Below are 22,103 nucleotides of genomic sequence, written 5' to 3' on the forward strand. Positions count from 1 at the left end.
GCTGTCATAATAACTTGCTGGATATGACAGGCATAAAAAGCACTGATGACACGTTTTTCTCAATTCTTCAAATGGAGAAAACTGTATGGACTATTTTATACATTAATAGGGTTGTTTTAGTCCCTAATATTGAGCCGCACCAAGTGGGCCCAGACATTGTGGTGGAAGTTCCAGAAAGTATGCGGGCTGAAGGTGGATCTGCGTTGTCTTTTGTGTTGTTTGGACACTTAAGTGCTATCTTAAAACAATGTTCTATAATATCTAAGAGATAAAATCTTAGTCTATGGTGCCATGGAAAATGCCTATGTTTAAGGGTTAACAAGGTGCATGGAATATAGTAGTTGCATTGAAAATGTGTCATTATATGGTCTCTTATGATCATACGTGGGACGTACAAATAGAACGGCCTGCCATCACAAATGCATAGTTCATATTGACGGGATTTCTTCAATCTCTTCTCACTTATATTATGTATTCTGGAAGAGGAGATTACCAAGACTGACTCTTTAAGACTATAAACGTATTTCTTGATTGTAAGTTAATTTTGTTCTTTTGTTGTTGTGATTGAGTAAAACATTATCACATGTAGGCAACAAATATGTATCCTCTGATCAGGTTTCATGTGTATTAGTTAATAAACCATAAGCAGCCATCCTAATTGGTAGGTTACTGTGGGCATCAATGAATCTCAATAAATACTGTTCAACATTCTAAGTAAAATACTAAAATATTTTTTTCATTACTTCAGTAATGGCAGAGTGTTAAGATCAATATGGACAAAATTTACAGATGACATTCCAGAAAAGCCAATCACATTTAGGGTTGCATCTCATATGTGCGATATAACCAATTTGTATATTGTATTTATTTATAAAAGACACCTAAATTGTGCGTATATGTACAGTATATGCGTTTTCATTAATTATTTTTTAATAGGACAGCCAGCAAACATTGATCTAATTTTGAACCCCGTATAATCCTATAAACATAGTCACAAAATGTTTTCTTTATTACATTCTTGACAGAAGAATGCAGTAGAAGTAAGAATGGATGATTCTTGAATGAACAAATGTTTGCTATTTACAGAAAACCCGTGAAATATATTCTTGTGGGAGTTAGTATGATAAGTTGCATAACTGGTAAAACTTCCTTCTGGGACATAAAGTATCAAGCTCATGCAATCACATAGAACTGAGACAGGCCATTACAGAATGATTAATGGCTGCATTGAAGAGGTAGAAGAACACAATATTATGAGACAAGGATTATTAAAAATCATTCATTTTTGTACAGGAAAAAGTGCATACCCTTTGGAAATATATCAATATAAATGAATATTTTATAAAAGATGATTTTACTTGTTATTACCAAGTAAAATTAATTGTGCAGCTAGAGGACGATCTGATGTCCCTGACAGCCATACTAGAGAAGAATACGTATTAAAGTAACCCTATCCCTCTGTGAGCACAGTGGGAGAAAAGCATTTCTAAATTAATCAATGGGAGTATGCCCTGTCACTGATTGGCAGCTTAAGCTGCCAATCAGTGGCAGGAAAGGCCTCCCTTTGGAATTAATGGGAAGACTGCATGCAAGTGTATATATAAGGGCTCGAGTGCCCCGTAATGTTCACCAACAGTATTCATGAAGCTTCTATAACTGCGTTAGGACCAACTGTACAGTATACGAGATAAAGAGAACATTTTATGGCGATTACATACGATGTTTGTGAAAATTATCCATTATTTAAAATGAGACAGATCCGTGTTTTTATAGAAACATTAACTTGCAACTTTTTCCATACATTAAAAGTAATATAATACATATTAGAGATGACTTTGAACCTTACTTGCATAAAGGGACATCATGTTCTATGACACATTTTCCTCCATTTTTGCAATATCCCTCAGGACAAACTGTAAAGTAATTGAACAAGAAAAACAAGGAATGTTATTGTATTTAAATATTAAGTATATGCATCATTGATTCCGCTGCAATAATCCATAGTTAAATAAAATAGCAGTTATAGGTTAGTTTATACACACATTTTTAGGAAACTATGGAAACTCCCATAAAATCTGTCACCATATCATTACAAAACATCAGTCGTTTTGTTATCAGTGCTGATGTTCAATTTTTTCTGTATTTCAACATTTTCCACTAAAGATAATTTACTAAAACATATTAATGTGGGTTGGATTGATTTAGGTTTTTATGGATCCTAAACAATCCTAAATTGTGGAGGAAGCGATGGATGTTGAGTTATTTCCTTGAAATAAATATTCTATCATTTTTGTATGTAATATATATATTTATTTTTTTTTAAAAAAGAAGAAATTCATCTAATTGTCATGTAGTGAATGGCGTTTTTGTAGATTTTCAAAAAAAAACAAAGCTGTGGTCTGACCAAGTGAGGATTTTTTTTTATCAAGTTAAGTGAGGTCAGATTCCCTAATACCATATTAATTCTATAAAAAGAACGTGTACTTTGCAGAAGTGTGTGTAATCTCTCTGTAGGATGGTATGTGCGCTAGATATCTAATAAGTTTGCAGCTATAATAGCGTTGGTTAAAGCGTTAGATAGTTTTGTTTTACCTTTTTACTTGGTTTTTTTACGTTTTTATCTGCCCATGTCTGTGATGCAATTAAAATGTCCTGCAATAATTAAATTCCCTTCTTCAACCTTATGTACTATATCTATAATCTTATAATGTTGCAGCATTTTGTAAGTATACATTAACTAGGGTAAAGGGTTGGTTATTCGGCTTACAGAACAATATCATATTTTATGTCTAGTTTTAGAGTGTTTGAATGCACGTAACTTCCTCTGTCTCACAGCATAGGGGATAGAGGGAGGGAGAGACATGATTGGGTATCAGACCTCCTCGAAAGGATAAATAATAATAAAAACACCATCCCACTGGGTATAGCATAGTATAGGGTGATGTATGATTGGGTGCCAGGCCTCTCAATAAAGTTTTTAAAACATTTTTGTAACCACCCCACCACACTCTATAGTGGATTGGGGCATAGGTTGGCGCTATATCCTCTTAAGATCTTCCACCCCCTTTTACAATAGTTACACAAATGTGGAGGGCATCATTTGTCACTCTGTAGTTAATATGAAGTAATGAAGCATCTATTTCATTTTTTGAACATTTTTTAGGGTTTGGATGTGCTCCTGAAATAATGACTCACATTCATTCAGTCTGAAAAGAGACAAATATGCACTCAGAAGGAAAACACAATAGGCTTGTAGCAAAGAGAACATTAGATGTGGTTTAGTCATAAAACAAAAACATTTTTTTGTAAATTTTTAGAAAAAATTGCATAAATAGTGTTTTCATCATCATTGAAAACATTCCACCCTGCTTCGATTCAGTGGTGTCAGGTAACGGATGCTTATATTCAAAATGTGAAAATACTCCTGAGCTCCAGTTTTTAATTTCTTTTAACCAAATAAATTTGATTAACTTTGATTTTTCTTAATTGTTCATAACTTCGGCTTGTTTAAACATAAACAATATGCAGTACATGGAGATAAATAGTGCATTATCACTAGTTCTATTTTATAAATGCTGTAGTATACTATAAAAATGTTTGATAATTATAACTTAGTTAATACATCTGTTTAATTTATATTTGATACCTGAACAGCTAGACTCATCAATACTGAACGGGCTGCAGTCGGCTGTGCCATCACAGCGCTGTTCTACAGGAATGCACGTATTAGTGGAAACACATAGTAAGGCGCCTTCCAGGCAAGCCATAGTACCTAAAATGAAATGAGTCTCATTACTTTTTATATATATATTCATAATGTTCTGTTACCACCGTTTAAGGGGTGATTAAATCTACAGTTATTATGTTTTCTGGGTACCTATTGACCCACCTCTCCGTTGCCAGTTTGCCAACATTTATTGATTCTGAACACAATTGTGATTTTACACCATTGACAAGTGTCAAAGCATTCACTCTTTCTCGTGGAATGTGAACAAAACTATTATTTCACTCACTTTCTATTATAACTAAGTTTTGGGAACTTATGTCCTGTCCTCTTTCATCATTTCATCAGCCTACAGTTTCCATACAGTGGCATAACAAAACATTACAGGGCATCCATGCGAGACTTAGGGTGGGGCCCCCAAGTTCCTCCTACAAACGCACAGTAACATACACACAAGCACACACACTAACATTCTAACATGCTTACACACATATTAATACACCCACATACTAACACACACTGCAATATACTAACACACACAGTAACATACTTACACACATCCTACATTTGTTGGATCAGGAAGGGGGTAATCCATGGCTGGTGAAAGCTCTTCTGCTCCATAGTGGTCCTCAAACACTGCCAACATCTGGGTGCCGGGACATGACACCATATGCTTATGCACACATACTAACAAACACACAGTAACATACTTACACACACAAACATACTAGCACACAGTTACATACTTACACACATATACTAATAAACACACAGTAACATACTTAAACACACAAACATACTAGCACACAAACACACATAGTAACATACTTACACACACATACTAACACACACTCTACTCTCAGGGGGGTAGTCCATTGGCTGGTGACAGCTCTTCTGCTCCATAGTGGTCCTCAAACACTGCCAACATCTGGGTGCCGGGACATGACACCATATGCTTATGCACACATACTAACAAACACACAGTAACATACTTACACACACAAACATACTAGCAGACAGTTACATACTTACACACATATACTAACAAACACACAGTAACATACTTAAACACACAAACATACTAGCACACAAACACACAGTAACATAGTAACATACTTACACACACATACTAACACACACTCTGCTCTCAGGGGGGTAGTCCATTGGCTGGTGACAGCTCTTCTGCTCCCTCATGGTCCCCACACACTGCCTACGAGTGCCAGTGAGGGCCGGGGAATCCCAGGGTTCATATTCAGTCAGCATGTTGGATCTGAGGGCTGCCAGCCTAGTTGTATGGCTGGCTCAGAAGGAAGGGTTTTGGAGGCCCTAGCATTAGTAGCCCCAACTGTACAGGGAAACCCCTGGCAATGCACGGGCCTAGATTACGCCAATGTTTTCATATTGACCATTTTTCTAGGACACACTATTCATCCACTTACATAAGGGAATAAGACAAGGTATACTTTTAAATGTTGCGAAAAAGTGTAGCTCTCTGCGACATTTATATCATAATACTATTTGGAAACATATAACTTAAAATGTTTTTAATATTTTTGTGACTATACTACTAAAATTATTTATGACCATAAATATTTAGCCGCTGACTTTTTAATGGGCTTATAGTGGCGTTGAATAATATAAATCACACTATAACTTCAGAAATATAAATTAAAAAAAATATTGAAAGAAGCCAGCAGGGTAAAATAGACTTGGATCAAATAAATATTTGTTAAAGTATATTGCAATTTTTGGAAGGTCTCACAGTAACTGGTTTTGTTTAATTTTTTTGTCTTTTGCCAGCCCTTTCAGTGAATGTATTTAATCGAAGAAAACTCTTTTTCCAAACGTGCCCTCAACTAGAAAGATGATTTTATCATAAAAGTGTTTTGATCTCCAAAGTGAGACCAGCATTTGGAACTCTGCACCTATTTAAAAATAAATGAAATTCTTACAATAACATTTTTTGGACTCTGCAATGCAGACAAGTTCATATCTGTTAATAAAGAAAAAGGCTCAGTGTAAACCAGGGGTGCTCAAACTGCGGCCCTCCAGCTGCTGCAGGACTACATCTCCCATACTCCTCAGACAGCCCCTTAGCTGAAGGAGCATTATGGGAGATGTAGTCCTGCAGCAGCTGGAGGGCCGCAGTTTGAGCACCCCTGGTGTAAACTATCTGCTTTTACAACTGAACATTGTGTTGATGTGCTGGGCAGCGTTATATTTACCCTTGGTGCTGACCGAGGCAGCACCCACAGCCACCTTCTCACAGCCACCTTCTCCACAGTGCCATTCTGAGCATCAGAATATGTCATATTCCGGCTTTTAAAAATGAACAGCGCTCAGTAGAAGTGAATTGTGCAGGTATTGTCCCCATAGTGTTTATGGGTTAGTTGGGGAGATCAGTGATCTCTCTTTTACTGGCCAAGTGAGCAGAGGAGCTACAGTGACCCCGATGGCCCAACTGGGCATCAGGCTTCTGTTATACAGCAGAGGGACTGTGGCCCCGTGGACCTGCTGTCATGGGCATAGGCCTACTCAGGCTTGGCCAGAAGATGCCACTGGTGCTGAGGCATGATTGTGGGTGGAACATTTAATCTCACTGTAATGCCATGATGACCTAAGGTTTTTACATTAAATTTTTTTACATTAAATTACGGGCACTTGCATTTGATGGATTTTCATGTGAATTGGGGAAATGGGCAGTCTAACCACTAAACAGCATATGAACACAAGTCAATAGAGAATGCAGCAGCTTCTGTGATCTCTTGTGTTTTGCTAGGGAAATCTTTTTTCTATATATTTTATAATACTGTCTAATACGCTAATCAAGTTTCATATTAATCGAAGAAACATGTATGAAAATGCTGCTCCTGCCCCCAGACCCTTTAAAAAATGTGTCACCATCGGTTGGTACATGTGAAAGGTTCATTTTACATTTAGGAAAAGGCAAAAACATATTTTTTTAAAAATAAAACTCAATATATATTGTGTTTCTGAGCGTAGGAAACGACTCTGGCTATGCTGTATTATCTGATTTGTACAACGGGAATTCAACATCACTGTGACTGCCTCGTGCCTGCACCAAACAGATCAGCATTTTGAGAGCTGATATGACTCTTACTGCATTTATCTTCATCTTCTCCCAACAGGCAGTCTGGCACTCCATCACACCACATCGCAGACGGGATGCAGGTTTTATCACCACACTGAATTTCTGTTTCCATGCATTTTGTTGAAGTTTCCGTGCTAGGAACCAGAGTGGGGCAATTGATTTCATCGCTTCCGTCCATGCAGTCTTCTATTCCATTACATTTTGCAGACAGAGGAACACATTCCTTTTCATAGACACAGGTAAACACGTTAGGCAGACATGTAGGCTGCGGTGTTATTGATCCTGGAATGAATAAACAAATATGTTTTGTTACACAACATTTTTTTTAAGTTGTATTAACATTAAGCATAAAAATATTTGTTAAATCAAACAAAGCAACCAAATCACTTTTAGCCTGCTCCATCTGGATAATTCTGCCTATCATGCTGTACTAGACAGAAGCATAATTAAAGTGATAAGTAGGAGGAATGCATTTATTTTGATTTGTGTGAATACATTTTATGCCATATGGTTGGATATTTATCTGACATTTTAAATGAAATCATTATTAGACTATTAGAAAGATAGATAGATAGATAGATAGATAGATAGATAGATAGATAGATAGATAGATAGATAGATAGATATGCTTAACCTATGGGACTCAAACAGGCCCAGACCGGCCATCTGGCACATTAGGCAAATGCCCTTTGAGTCGATGACCGGTACAGTCACACGATTACTCATACTGACACTCCAGCAGCAGATCCAGTGGTGTTCAGCTGATGGCAGGATATGCATGACTGCATTAAAATGTAACATGCTTTAAAGTGCAGCTGGCCTTAAAGTTCCGAGTCGTCTAGTCATTCCCAGTCTGGCCCTGGAGTAAAATTTCTTAGGACTGCAGCTACAATCTGTTTCTTTTGTTGGATAGGGCTCTTTCAGAAGTTTACAGTAGAGTTAAGAAAAACTCATAACATTTTGTGACAATGAGATAAGTAATCCATTCTGTAAATGTGCCATTAATATGCTTTCTCTCTGCTTTTGCAAACTCTGAGTCTGGGTTTATTCACTAAAGGCAGTGTGTGCTCAATTTGGCAGTCAAGTCATGGACAAAATGTCCATGACTGCCAACTTCACTACAGAACTCGACATGTTTCAAATTAACAGTGTATTATAGTGACTGAACATGCCATTTATCCTTTAGCCAAAAGATGAGATTACTTATACACTCCTGCTCAACTTGGCATCCATGCCGCATAGTGTATATTTGTTACAATGGAAATTTTAAAATTGCAAGCACAAGCATCAACTTGAAAGCACCTTAATTATGTTAATGAATGTCCCAGTTTTTTTTCCAAGCTGTAACATGTAAGTGCTTGAGACTTAAGGTGAGTCGCATTAGTTAAGCAAAAGGGGCTTTTAGTTCCAACATGTATCCAGTAACAGGTTATGAAAAATATCAGCAACAGAAAAGTTAACCAACAGCTATAAAACAAATCCCAGTAACCTGCTCATTACAGCAATAATAATAGAATAATCATGGATGTAGAAACAAGGGTGTCTCCATTGGAATAGGATTAGAATATAGAAATTAAAACATGTGAAGCTTTTATAAATATGTCAAAAACAAGTCATTTTGCAAAAAAAAGTCTATACACATATATACATACTTGCATATAACAATGATATTGTGCTGTTAGGTACAGTAAGAGGTCATCATAACCTTGGAGAATTTTTTGAACTTTTTTAGATTGCATGTTTGCTGATTTGTCTTTTGGATATTATTTCCAATCATACACACAATTACGATAAAATTAGGATGGTGTATCAGGAAATTGAGTCAGCAGACAATTTAAACCTCACTGTAAATTTTTTGTCAATGGTCCAGTTTACATTGCATAAATTACACAAAACCGACAGTTAAATACATGGGAATCTAATTGGTTTTATAATTGCCTTTTGCCTCTTTTGACATGCAGTGTCTTCTACTACTATCTTTCAGCTGAGTTCACAAATGAAGTACATTATTCATACATTTGCCTTTGGTATTCCAACAAATTGAATTTAAATAATGCCAGAAATTGAATGTAAGTTGCAAATCCTCAAAAAGACTCATATTTGTTTATTAGTCAGTCAACCGTCAACACTGGCTTATTTGTGCAATTCATTTTGCATCAGTATATGCTAACATTACACAAATTACATTAAATAAACCTGAGCGAGAGTTCTGAATCCTACAAAATATGTGGTTATTAGAATGTTTAGTATTCAGCAAGAGTTTGGACAGAAGTGATAAAATGTTTTTATATATTTACAAAAACTAATAGTTAGCTGTGTTCATGTTATGTTTAGTGATTAATAAAAGAAAAAGTACATATAAATAGGTACCTATTAAATCACCCTCATAGGCATTGTGCATGGCAAAACAAACTGTTAAAACAATCATAAAAGAAAATTAAAAATATCTCTCCTAAAACTCTCTCTCCTAATAAACAATTCCAATTCCTTATAACAAGTCGTATTAACATAGAAATCAATCAAACGATCAAACATTGTAGATCATTTGAATCATCTGCTCCACTGCTCATGAGGTGGGAAAAAAGGGTAAGTAGTAGGTACCCAGTCGGTTTATATTTTTCTAGAGAGTCCCATTTTGAGCGCTTTTAAAAAAAATTTGTGTATTGTGGGGGTTAATATTTTTGGAACTTCAGGACAGGACATACAAACTTTCATTGAACTTACATACCCTCACCTGAAACTTATAAAATGTTAAATGCCCTTGATAACAGCTTACAGTTTAGTAAATCTTTAAGTTTGTTTTCAGTTGTATGTGGTCAGTCAAGTTAAACTAAATAAACTAAAGCTATAAAACCAAGCCTTGGAACTATCTGTGTTTGACCCAGAGTCTCCAGGTGAAGCCCTGATTTGCCGGGTCTCCAGGCCAGTATTTTCTTTGTCCAGACAGAGGAGCAATGTTTCACCAAACTCACTCCGCACACATATTTGCCTTCACACTTTCTGCCTGCTCAGTTCTAGTCCACTAAAAGTGGTTTGGGACAACGCCATATTTTCACAAAGCTACACCTCCAGAAGAGAGAGAGCTCCGAGCAACCTACCCTCAGAAACTCCCAGGCATGTTTACAACATGCATTTCCAAGGAATTGCTGAACAGAATACAAGTAGGAACGATACGTCTTCAAGTATTACAATCGTTTTGCCCCCCTTGACACTTTTGAGGGGGAACAACTACCATTACACTTATCTTTCTGGTTCTATGAAAAATTATGATTTCCCTCCAATAGTGTGATGTCTGTTTTACTTTTACGATATTTGAATACTTTGTTGGCTGAATTTCTTTCGGCATCTATGGCAGTCCCTTGTGACTTGAAATAACATACTGTACCAATCTATCTGTTCAGCTCAATTGTTTCAGCATTTGACTTCAGTTATTTTTTTATTACAGTATTTTCCATTTGTTCTTCAATTTTTTCGTTGGGAAAAAAAGGAATATTTTCTGAATCTCTACAATGCTTATGCAGAAATAGCAAATTATTATTTGGTTACCAATAAGGAATGTAAGTACACGGCATCGTATTATTTCATCAATATATTTGGGCATTTGAATAACTGATTATGTTACAGTAAATAATAATTCCTAAGAAATAAGAAAACATATTCCTGCTATGTTTAAGAAAACCATGTATTATGAAGTAGTTATCTTTTAATCCTATGTATTTTTGATATTCATTAAACGTGGTTGAAAGTATCTGAAATTTCTGTTGTCATTTTAAAACTTAGTTGACTTTATAATAGAAACATAAAATAATATTTAACAGCAGATAAAACTATTCAGCCCATGTAATCTGCCCCTTATTTCTTCCTGTAAACAAACCGGTCTTGTTTTATGTTCAGGATAGCTTCATGTTTATCTAATTTAGACTTAAATACACTCTATTACCCTCTTCTGCTGGAAGCTGTTCCGCCTATTTACCACTCACTTAGTCAGCTAAAACTGTCTTATATTACATATGTTGTATTGCCCTTTCACCTTTTCCCCCTCTTTCAGGATCTCCTTAGCTGAACACAGATTGCTTTTTTGTTTATTCTATAGTTTAAAAAAAGATTGGTTTTGCTAGTTTTTTTTCCAAAACCTGCACTGCTAAAGCAATTTGAAGAGTAATATTAATAATTATTTTTTACAAAATAAAGATAAATGCTGCAACAAATCTATGGAGCATGCACGAACATGATGATGTATTGCTTGAATTCCCATTATTTCTTCAGAACAGCAAAATCAATTGATTTGTATTTAAAAATTACATGGCTTAGCCTTTTATTCCAGGTTCTCTTTTCACAGCAAGCTTCATTTAGTGTAAAAATTAAATTTAGACATGGAAATAAGACTTGTGCACATGGACCAAAAACAATTAGTTTTTGGTCCAATCCCTTTTCGGACACCGGCTTTTTCCTGCTTCTTGTGTGCACTGCCAGCCCAGTACTTTCCAACACAGCTATTGTATTAATTTATTTTTACTTTGGAGAATTCAAGTAGAATATCTTCTTTTGTGGGGCCAGGCCCACTCAATGCTTTTGAGTTTGCAGTCCAGCACTAATGATGGCCGGTCAATATACTTAAGGGTCAGAGCATGCACAGATCCTGTGTACCCAGACATTGTTGATTTACTTTCCCAAAACGTTTGAAGTTTCCCATCACGTTTCTCTATAGGAAAACTAATTGCCCAAATTGTCCATGAAAATATTAAGATTATGCATCATCAATACCATTAAGAACTCACCCCCAAAAGAACACTGTAATGTAAATGATATGTCATCCACAGCAATGTCTGCAATCGGGTCCCCTCCTACTTGTGCTTCAAATGCCACTCTGAAAGGACTGCTGCTTGAAAGGATTACACTGGCATACATCCACCTCCCTTCTGTGCTCCTAGTCGCCGACCACAACAGAATATTCAGTCCATAACTGGTAGTTATGTACACCTACACAAAACAGCATGAATATGTTTTAATATTTATGTAGGCACGCTGAAATAATTACCGATGGTTTAGTATTATCTCCAATGCTTGTTAATGTATTCAGTGATTGATGACATAGACAGTTTCCACCAGACAACAAATCATTCTGATGATAAAACCAATCAGTTTTGCTTTGAAGAACATGTTGCATGCAGCATGCAAACCAATCACAAAAAGTAGATGACTTTGAAAAAGTACAGAAGGCAAAAGTCTGCACAATCATATTTGTCACTGTCTCCCATTCTCTTGACACATTATCGTGATGGGAAACAGTGAGCGTTTGAGTAAACAGAGCAAAATAAATAAAGAACATTGAAATGCTTGTTAATGACAATGGTAGACATAGTTGAGATTAATGCGATACGGTTTCTGGTGATGAAGACTTAGAACCCTTAAAGTGTACTAGTCATCTGGAAATTTAATTTCAATAATAAATTTAATTTCAATAATAATCAAAGCATAAAAAATGTTTTTATTACAGTAATAGTGGCGGTGGTTTAATTTTCTTAATCACACTTCAATTAGCCTTTCTGGGACTTTTTATTCAACTTGCGTTCCCTCACATGCCCTCATCTTTAATCCGTAACATTTAAAGCTCTGACAAAACAACTTACATACTAATGGATTTTTTCTTTAATACAATTAACTTTAGGTGCAAAAACACTAGCAATTAGCTCTTTGCCACTTTTGCAATCTGTTGAGTATATAAATATAACTTACATCTGTGCACAAATGCAATATGTTAACGGAAAAGCAAAAACATATGTTATAAAAAATTATGTGAGACAAACAAAACTGAGACAAATATAAATTATTTTTCACGTGAGAATTTATGTATTTCTAATTTTTTGGTTCCCATAAGCCATCATTTAATTCTTAAACTGTCAATACAGTAAATTAAGTCACTACCTGATTTTCAAAGCAATAAGAAATAGTCAGTAAGTAACAAATATACTTGTTTACCATCAGTTTTCCCGATTGTTGTGATCCATATATATAATACCAAAACCTCACTCTACAATCTTCCTGAGTAACGGGGAAAAGGTTACTTGTCAATATCCTTGCAGTGTCTCCTTGTTTCTGCATTGAAGAATTGGCATACAGAAAATGTCTTCCGCTACCTAGAAAAAAAAAATATTAACTTATGATTTACCTACAAGAAAATATAAACTGTATATATGTTAGTTTAGGCACATGAACTGCAATTAGGAGAAAGCATATAAAGACCCCCCTGGACTATTAGGAAAGGGGAATATCAGTTGGGCTTTGAAGGGCCAGCTATTCACATGAAAAGCTTGGATGGTCCTGTATAAAGCCTAATTTAATCAGTGAGATTTCATTAGAGGAACTTTTTAACTATTTAACATGTGATGAGATCATTTTTTAATGTTTTATTTTTTATCATTTATAATAATTATTTTTAGGAAGAGTTTTGTGTATTTATATGAGATTGGGTCACAATAGTGTTGACGCAAATAAGTAACTGGTAAAAGCAACTTGTCCTTCATACAAGGTAGGATCAAGTGAGAGCACTGGTAAAGACATCAGTTTATCTAGCATTAAAAACTTTGCTGCATCATGAACTAATTGCAACAAACACAGAACAGGAACAGCGGACTCGGCTGAGGGACATCTACCACTGAAATCGTCTTGTGTCTTAGCAGGTCAATCTAGTCCAGAGGCATCTGCTTCATCTAGCTTCCATGGTAAATTCTGTGTCATTGTACAAATAACAAAATAAATGATCTCACTCCTTCCTGAAGTCCTTTGTTTATTCTAGCAGTTTATGTAGTGCCTTCATACTTAGGATTCCCTAAGCCATTTCTCACATGGTGTGGCTACAGTTGGTAGAATGTAAAAGCATTGGAGACAAAGTCATATGCTTCAGGTTTAGTTCATTAAAACAGAATGAAATCCCAAAGAATAGAAGAACTTGTTCTCTTTTGTAGGGTTTAATATAAACTAGAACCTTTCTAATGTCACTGAAGGAGAGGAACAATGAATGAAGCAGCTTATAGCAAGCTTCAAGCCCTTTATCTAGGAAATTATTAAAACATTCTTTCAGGTACTATTTGGAATTATTATGTTAGAAATTGCAAATATCAATCCATTCAGTTTCATCACTTAAAATCATTTCAACCTTCTTTTGTGTTTTTAAAGCTCCGTACTTGAAAGTGAGGTAATCCTTTGATGGACAATTTACAATTAGCATTATAAAATGGCCACATTGACTTCTCCATTGTGGTAGCAGACAATTGCTTCCTTTTCATCTTTTGTTGAAAACTAAAGCATACCATAAAATACTCCACTGCATTGGAATACTATCTAACTCAGTTATTTCTAAACGATTTGTAAAGTATACATTTTATCTGTAATGCGTCTCAAAATGTAAATGTGATCATCTTAATGGAGCGCAGGACATGTGCCATAATATTGCTTAAAAGCCAGAGGTGTGTTTGGAAAACATTCATAAAAAGAAAAACAGCAAGCAATAAAAAGAATAGTATTACAGAGTATAGTCTCCACCGGCTCTATTTCTTTCTTTTTCGTGTACATGAAAGACAAAAAGGCTTGTGTTTTATTAAAGGGACAGTTTATTGCTCCTCACAGCCCACTCAAGTAAAATCACTTACCTGAGGTACATGTTTCCCTTGACTGCTTGAAGCAGCTAATCGCTGGCAGAAAAGCGCACCCATTTAAATTAATGGGAGCTCTTTCTGAGCATGAACTAAACCCATCGGCAGCTTTCTTAGTGATTCGGATACTGCACTGCTCTACCTGTGTAATGCACCTGGCTTGTCTGACTACCTGCTCTGTGACCTGACCTCTGGCTTATCTGACCAGCCATTCTGCATTAACCCCTAACATCCTGTATCACCTATCTGGCTGCACCTTAGCCTCCTCATTGTCGGGATCATCTAAATCCCTGTCCCCTTACTACGTTCTAGGTCATTCAGGTCTGAAGACAGCAGAATTCTGCGTTCCAGTGCTGGTGCTGACTGACGGTTGCTGGAGGCTATGGGAAAAAGAGGGGAGACACTTTATTGATGCCTTAATGTATGGTTTGCTTACCTGGTGTGTGGTCTGAATTAATACCACCACTCTTCCTTCTTATGGTCCAGTCAAACTGGTCATTTTGATCTTGTGTCAAATCACAGATAAAGTTGCCGCTTCCATCAAGGTGTTCAAAGTTGCAGCTGCCAGATATATTGTTGTATTTGCCTGAGCGTAAATTATACAAACATTAAAAAAATGATTCACAGAGGAAATCAATTAAAAAAAGCCCTTTTTAGAATCTTCATTGGATATGTTCTTTTTAATTTACACCAAAATCATTTACTATGAAGGCAGAAGGATTAATGCTTAATTCACTTAAATCAACTTCTCCCCGTCCCTTTCAAGCATCTCAGTTTTACCGCTGTTCAAACTTTGTACGATTTTCTATAAGTCTATTAAGGGATTAGCTGTTTCTGGCTCAACACATTTTCTTAATTTCACAAAGGAATTCCCATTCTTCATCTTAGTACTTGCCTGAGTGCTTTTCGACAGTGAGAAAATTGTTAAAAAAAAATAATTAAAAACTTAAATGTACTATGCCCCTGATTTTGCTTGCCTGTACTGCAGGAGTTGTCATTATTAATAGTTACTGGTATGCATTTCAATGCACTTTTAGGCTGACATAAAAACATATACAGAAATGGTGTCTTTTAACCAAAGTTTGGTTTAAAACCGCCTGAGAAGCGGTTGGAAGGATATTTTACAACAGTTTCAAGAAAGCATTCGTGCCACGGGTTTTTTGAGTGTTTTTCAACGCTTTTTTTTAAATTCACCTCAGATTAGAGGTTTCTTTAGCTATAAACAAAAACTCTGTTTATTAAGTATTTTATAGCTGACATGCAACTGACTTTTAAGAAAGCAGTGAGCACAATTTTATGTTACGAATGGTTACATGTGAGTGTGTAAGGTTAAGTGTGTTAGCATAAATGTTTGGTTACATGTGAGTGTGTAAGGTTAAGTGTGTTAGCATAAATGTGTATGTGTAAGCACGTGTATGTGTGTTAGCATGTGTAAATTTGTGTGTATGAACGTATGTGTGCCAGAGTGCATGTTGCAAGGGACAAAGAGGGCACAGAGAAGCTGTTTAGGGGTAATTTTGGCACAGGCATGCTGCTTGAGGACAAAGATGGCACAGGTAGAGTGTTTGGGGGTTTGGATGGCACTGATAAGTGGCTTGGGAGCACCGGAGGCCCTATGGTTTCTAATTATGCCCCTGCACTAGCGAAAAAATATTTTTATCTTAAAAAATGATCAGTAAATTCGTTAATTTGGTGTAGCTGTTTCCCGGAATTTTCTTTGGATGGGAAAAGTAACTTTTTCGGTGGACAAAATATATCTATGAAGATACACAATGGATTATCTTCCTGCCTCCTCACAGTAAATGCTGCATACAGCTGAGGTGAAAAGCAGTACAAGTATTTATTTCTGTCTTATTCTACAGTAAGAATATGTTAAATGCTGTAACGGACACCTTTTTAAAATCCCTTATGTTGATCCAACGTAAAATCAAGGAGCTTACTGAATTGCAAACATCCTGTACTTTAAGTTTTAAAGTACAAGCTGCTTTCTCAAAATAAATATAAAAGTAAACCAGTAATAAAAAAAAGCTTAGTAATGTTCATTGGGATGAATCTGCAAGTGGCATAAGCACCCATCAGAATGTTTTTATATAAATATATAGTTAGTGGATGGGTTTTAAAAATAAATATTTTTTTATACAAACAGATATTGCACATCAAAGTATACAAATATATTAGAATAAAAAACAACATACTGCAGTCTGTCTCATCTGATAAATCTTCACAGTCTGGTTTGTAGTCACAGACAAGGTGGGATTCAATGCACTTCTTGTTTTTGCAGACAAAATCAGTATCTGCTGGACATTTCCCAGATAGCTCTCCAACTGCAACCAACAAGACATTAAGTCAATACTTTAATTAAATCAAAGATATGGTGCATTCATTTGCTGATTTTATGTCCACTGATGTATTTCATTCCTTAGATTTCTATGATGAGTTAACATCTCAATGGTTACATATCCTGACCCTGCTTAAAACACTTTCAATACCTAATTAACCCCATTTTTATATTATTTACTAAATGAATAAATAGGGCCACGTTCAATAATAAGGTAGCTCTGCACAAGGCTTCTCCAGTTCTATTCAGGTCTGTTGTACCCGTCAGCAACAAGCACCACGCTTTGATGAATGGTGGTGCTGGGACCTACATTGATCCAGTCTCTTCCCTCTTTCCAGCTGCACAATGATGTCAAACATGTGAACCACAGTTGGGGACTAGTAGACAGCTGTTTTCAGTCTCTAAGGTAAGTTTGGGCCTGAGGCACCTGCCTGCTTTGCTTTACATCAAAACTGTCCCTGTGAATTAAGAGCCCAACTAATTATCAAAAAAATGTTGCATTCATTTTCCATGAATTCCAAATATATGTCCCTAATCTTTTGTCATAGTAAATTATGGTGCCAATGTATGATTATCTATCTATCTATCTATCTATCTATCTTGCAATGATATGCTCAAAACTGCCCAAATTAGCACAAATTACCCCCCCCCCCCACGCACACACACACACACAACACTGCAATATTTCTGAGAGCCATTTGGCTATTGCATCTTAAGTAAACTCTACATATCTGGACAAGGCTGTCCATGATGGGCCTGGTAGAAGATATTTACTCCTATAGGACATTTAGCCTGCCGCTACCTACCCCAGATTTTAAGATTTCTTAACATTGTTTATCACTGTTTTTAGTGAACCTATTTTTTTTCTTAGTAAACATTCATTATCTCTGAAATAACGGCTGAAAAATACTGATTAGTTTTAGCAGACAAACACAGATTTTTATTGCAATGAGACTCAAACCAACTAAAAATTTAACTGCTTTAGTAAAACAATGTAGTTACTAGAGACATTGTCCTCACCTTTTGCAAATTACAATCTTATTCCTCGCAATCACTGTCCGTATTATCTGAGAAGTGGAATCAATATCATTTATTCATCATACGAAGGAGAGCGTGTTGTTTGTGAGAGTGTTGTTTGTGTAAAATACCATAGCTGAACAGTGTGAAGCAACAAAACGTTTGCATCAGCTCCTGTAAAGGCTGCTTGGTAATTCAGCAGTCTTCGGTATATATATATATATATATATATATATATATATATATATATACAGTATATATATATATATATATATATATATATATATATATATATACACATGCGTGTGTGTGTGTGTGTGTGTACAGTCATGCAAAAAAGAAACAAAAATATAAAAAAAATATCAGGACATAATAACAATCATCAGCTCCTTAGCAAGTCTAAAATTTAGGTAAATACAATGTCAGATAAACAACAACACATGACATTTTACACTGTCTCATAATTTATTCAACAAAAATAAAGCCAAAATGGAAAAGCCATGTGTGAAAAACTAAGTACACCTTATGATTCAATAGCTTTTAGAACCACCTTTAGCAGCAATAACTTGAAGTGATTGTTTGCTGTATGACATTATCAGTCTTTTACATCGTTGTGGAGGAATTTTGGCCCACTCTTCTTTACAATGTTGCGTCTGTTCATTAAGGTTTGCAGGTATTTGCTTATGCACAGCTCTCTTAATATCCCACCATAGCATTTTAATTGGGTTGAGGTCTGGACTTTCACTGGGCCATTGCAAGTTCCTGATTCTTTCCTTTTTCAGCTATTATGTTATAGATTTGCTGGTGTACTTGAGGTCATTGCCCTGTTGCATGACCCAATTTCGGCCAAGCTTTAGCCGGTGGACAGATGGCCTCTCATTTGACTGTAGAATACTTTGTTATACAGATGAGTTCATGGTCGACTCAATGACTGTCAGGGTTCCTCCCTGCCTGCCGGGATTCTGTCTAGTGGCCACCCTTCCCTCTCAAAAGCACCCATTACTTATTATTCTGGACAGCTGAGGCACATTATCTGGGTTTTAGCCCTACCTTTAAATACCTGCTCTGCCCCCCAGTCTGGGCCTTTGCGTTGTGGTGTATACAGCTCTGTTCTTTCTCTGCTTCCTGGCCCTGTGCTGTTTCTAGCAGTGTTCTGTGAATTCTACCTGTCCTACCATTGCTCTTGGCTCTGTGGACCGAAGTCTGTTCAAGGTGCCCTATCCGAAGTCCGTATCCCATCTGTTCTACATTCACCTGTTCTGCCAGCACACTCCAATATAGACTGTTCCCTATATATATATATATATATATATATATCCAGCCTTGTGTGTTTTCTATTTGCCTGTCTGTCAGTCATGATGCATCGTGGGGTACAGACGGAGCCCCTGGTATCCCCTGCAACTGTGCTCCTACCTAACCTGCTTACCTGAGTCCTGACAGTGACTGCAAGGTTCACAGGTCCTGTGGCTGCAAAACAAGCCCAAATCATCACCCCTCCACCACTGTGCTTGACTGTTGGTATAAGGTGTTTGTGCAGTAAGGGCATAGTTTTTTACACATGGCTTCTCCATTTTTGCTTTTTTTTGTTGACTAAATCATGACACTGTGTAATATGTCCTGTGTTGTGGTTGATCTAAGGTTGTATTTACCACAATTTTAGACCTGCTAAAGTACAGATGATTGTTATTATGACCTAATATATAAAGCCATAAAATCCAAAGAAGGTTTTTTCTTTTTCACCCAACTGCACACATATCCTCTGATGGAGGATCAATAGTGCATAAAATAGCCAGATCTATCTGCATTTGCTACATGAAAGAATTGTATATTATTTGTAGTTATTAGTTGAAGACATGTCTTTCAGTGCTCTTCATCATACAGCATCCCCGAGATCCCAGTGAGAAATACAGAACCTGAGACTATACAGAGCTGAGTGACAGCTTCTAATTGGGTGACCTGATTCATTTTGTTTAAAAAAACCTGCACTAGTATTAACAAGACACCCTGGCTACTCTGGTGCAACATCTATTATTAGTGCTTCCTGCCTGGACAAAGAGAACCACTGATATGGAGATTAAACTAAACAAAACTAGTTCACTGTGACCACGCCAGCTATTTTTTACAGGACACATGCGTATTTCCCATGTTAGTGATGAGCACATGGAAGGTGCCGCCCCGATGATGACTGAACGCAGAAACTCACAAAACTGAATCAGTTGCTTAGTCATAAATCCCACATACTGCAGGACAGCACATTACAATAACATGAGAAACAATTACGTGTCATGGTTTATATGGTAACCTAAATTTCCTCCATACAGGTAGTCAATTTACTGTGGCGCTCTCATACTCTTCACTTTAATGAATAGTGGTTGTCAGCAGATCAGATTGTTTAAGCTAGAGCTTCTCCATCTCTGTCCTTAAGTGTGATCAAGAGTACTGATTTTCAGTTATTCCTCACATGCATGGAGAAGACCCTTACACTTATGGTCTTTCCTTGTCTGAGGAGCAGAATAGAGAATGAGAAAAAACATTTTATCATTAGTAATTCCATAACTAAAAATAACATTTCAATTTCCTTAACTCCACGACCACTGCTGCAGCGAAATCCATTGTTTATCGTAAAATAAATGTGTATTCCTCCAACAAGAATAATAGAAATGGACAAATACCTAAAATGAACTAAGTTAAATCGGTTTCTTATACTAAGAAAGTTCTTCTTTAATTGCATGTAATGGTGTTTCACACTGTCTAGATTTTATGAGATTTCATGTGTCAAGAGATTTGATGGCAATTCCTTTCTTACACCCTTTACAAGAGTCAGGCTACAGACAGATATTACAGCTTATACCTTACAAGGAATACTTTAATCATCTGCAGATGGAACCTGTGTCCAGTGAGAGCCACTATAAACCCCATACAGAGTTTTGTTTGTTAGTGTGATCCATGAGATCTAATACATCATGTTTTCAACACCATAGTGCAGTACTGCATTTCATTCTACCAGGCTAGGAAACGTCTGTTCTCCTTTATTTAAAATCATATGTTTTTAATTTGGCTTTAAAGGTGGTTTGACAACATGTGTTGACCACTTTTTACTTTATTTTTAAAATGTAGAATCAAGATGGCCCATAGAATGAAAATATAAAGGTGAAGTGCTCTTTGCATTCGCCATTACATTTTTTTAAATGGAATGTTAGTCTCCATTGTATTTCTTTCTTTCTGTTAAAACTAAATGTGTTGAAAATGATGTGCTGTTTTTTTTTTTTTAAAAAAAAGGATTTCTACAGGATTAAGGGATTGATATAATGAGATGACAGTAAACCTAGAAATTCCAGGATATACGAGGATAACATAAGCAGTGTTGTAGGAAGGGGAGACTGTCAGCTTCATAACACTTATTTTGCTTATTATATAGCTGAACACATGATTATATCAGATAGTTTTGCTATTTTTAGGGATAATATGTGGATATTTTATTTATACAGACATACTGTATGCATGCTTCAGACTTCACACAACTCAACTATGTGGTCCAAGGTGGAACCTCATGCATGGGTCATGCTGACCACACAGTTTAATTTTGGTCCCAGTTTGTGACGCCAAAGAGCCAAAACTCAAAATTCCAGAAGATTATCACAAGATTCTTAAGATATGCCTTGTCCATACTAATTATTTTATTCAGACCCCTAATAATGAGTGAGCACCCATAGCAAAGCAAATGTAAAAATGTTCCCACTATAGAGCACAGTCTGATGCATGTTGATACAATTCATCACAAAAGCTGGCAGACAGATATGTGCTTCTCATCATCGAACTCTGGTTTAGGTTTGTTCAATTCAAGTCACTCCATGTGTGTTTTAATAAACACATTCCATCTGGCTCCATTCATTCAAGAAAGATTTTTCATATGTTACTTATTCCCTATTCATATACAATTATCTATACGGGACAGTCCTGTCAGGACTGCTTAGACCTAGAGACCCTGATACCAATCCAAGCCCTTGAATCACCCACCACCAACTAATGACAAGAGTCATTAATGTAGATAAGGACTTTGGCACAGGTTTATTAACTTCCTGTGCCAGATTAAAACATATGAACCATAACCCTTAACAACCTGCCAGCTGCTAGCCATTAAGCCTAGCAGACAGTTCAAAAAACACCTTAAACCAATAGTTCTAGCTCAGCAGGTGCAATCAGCCGCCCCAAGCCAATTTAGGTGCAGCCTCCACATAACTACCATTCCAAACACTGGCC

The 22,103-nt window shown here is 36.3% G+C and overlaps 1 protein-coding gene across 2 annotated transcripts in view; it reads right to left on the reverse strand.

Annotated features, from left to right (window-relative positions):
* Positions 1-22,103, reverse strand: part of MALRD1 (MAM and LDL receptor class A domain containing 1) — a 128,595-nt gene that overhangs the window by 22,172 nt on the left and 84,320 nt on the right. For both annotated transcript variants that reach the window (XM_053467035.1, XM_053467034.1), the window contains exons 30-36: positions 16,684-16,812; positions 14,925-15,074; positions 12,816-12,973; positions 11,615-11,816; positions 6,846-7,118; positions 3,647-3,772; positions 1,847-1,913 (exon numbers count right to left, since the gene is read on the reverse strand). In XM_053467035.1, coding sequence (XP_053323010.1) covers positions 1,847-1,913; positions 3,647-3,772; positions 6,846-7,118; positions 11,615-11,816; positions 12,816-12,973; positions 14,925-15,074; positions 16,684-16,812 — 1,105 coding nt within the window. The remainder of the gene's footprint in view (positions 1-1,846; positions 1,914-3,646; positions 3,773-6,845; positions 7,119-11,614; positions 11,817-12,815; positions 12,974-14,924; positions 15,075-16,683; positions 16,813-22,103) is intronic.

The sequence above is a fragment of the Spea bombifrons genome, chromosome 5 (assembly GCF_027358695.1).
Source record: "Spea bombifrons isolate aSpeBom1 chromosome 5, aSpeBom1.2.pri, whole genome shotgun sequence".
NCBI classification, from domain to species: domain Eukaryota; kingdom Metazoa; phylum Chordata; class Amphibia; order Anura; family Pelobatidae; genus Spea; species Spea bombifrons.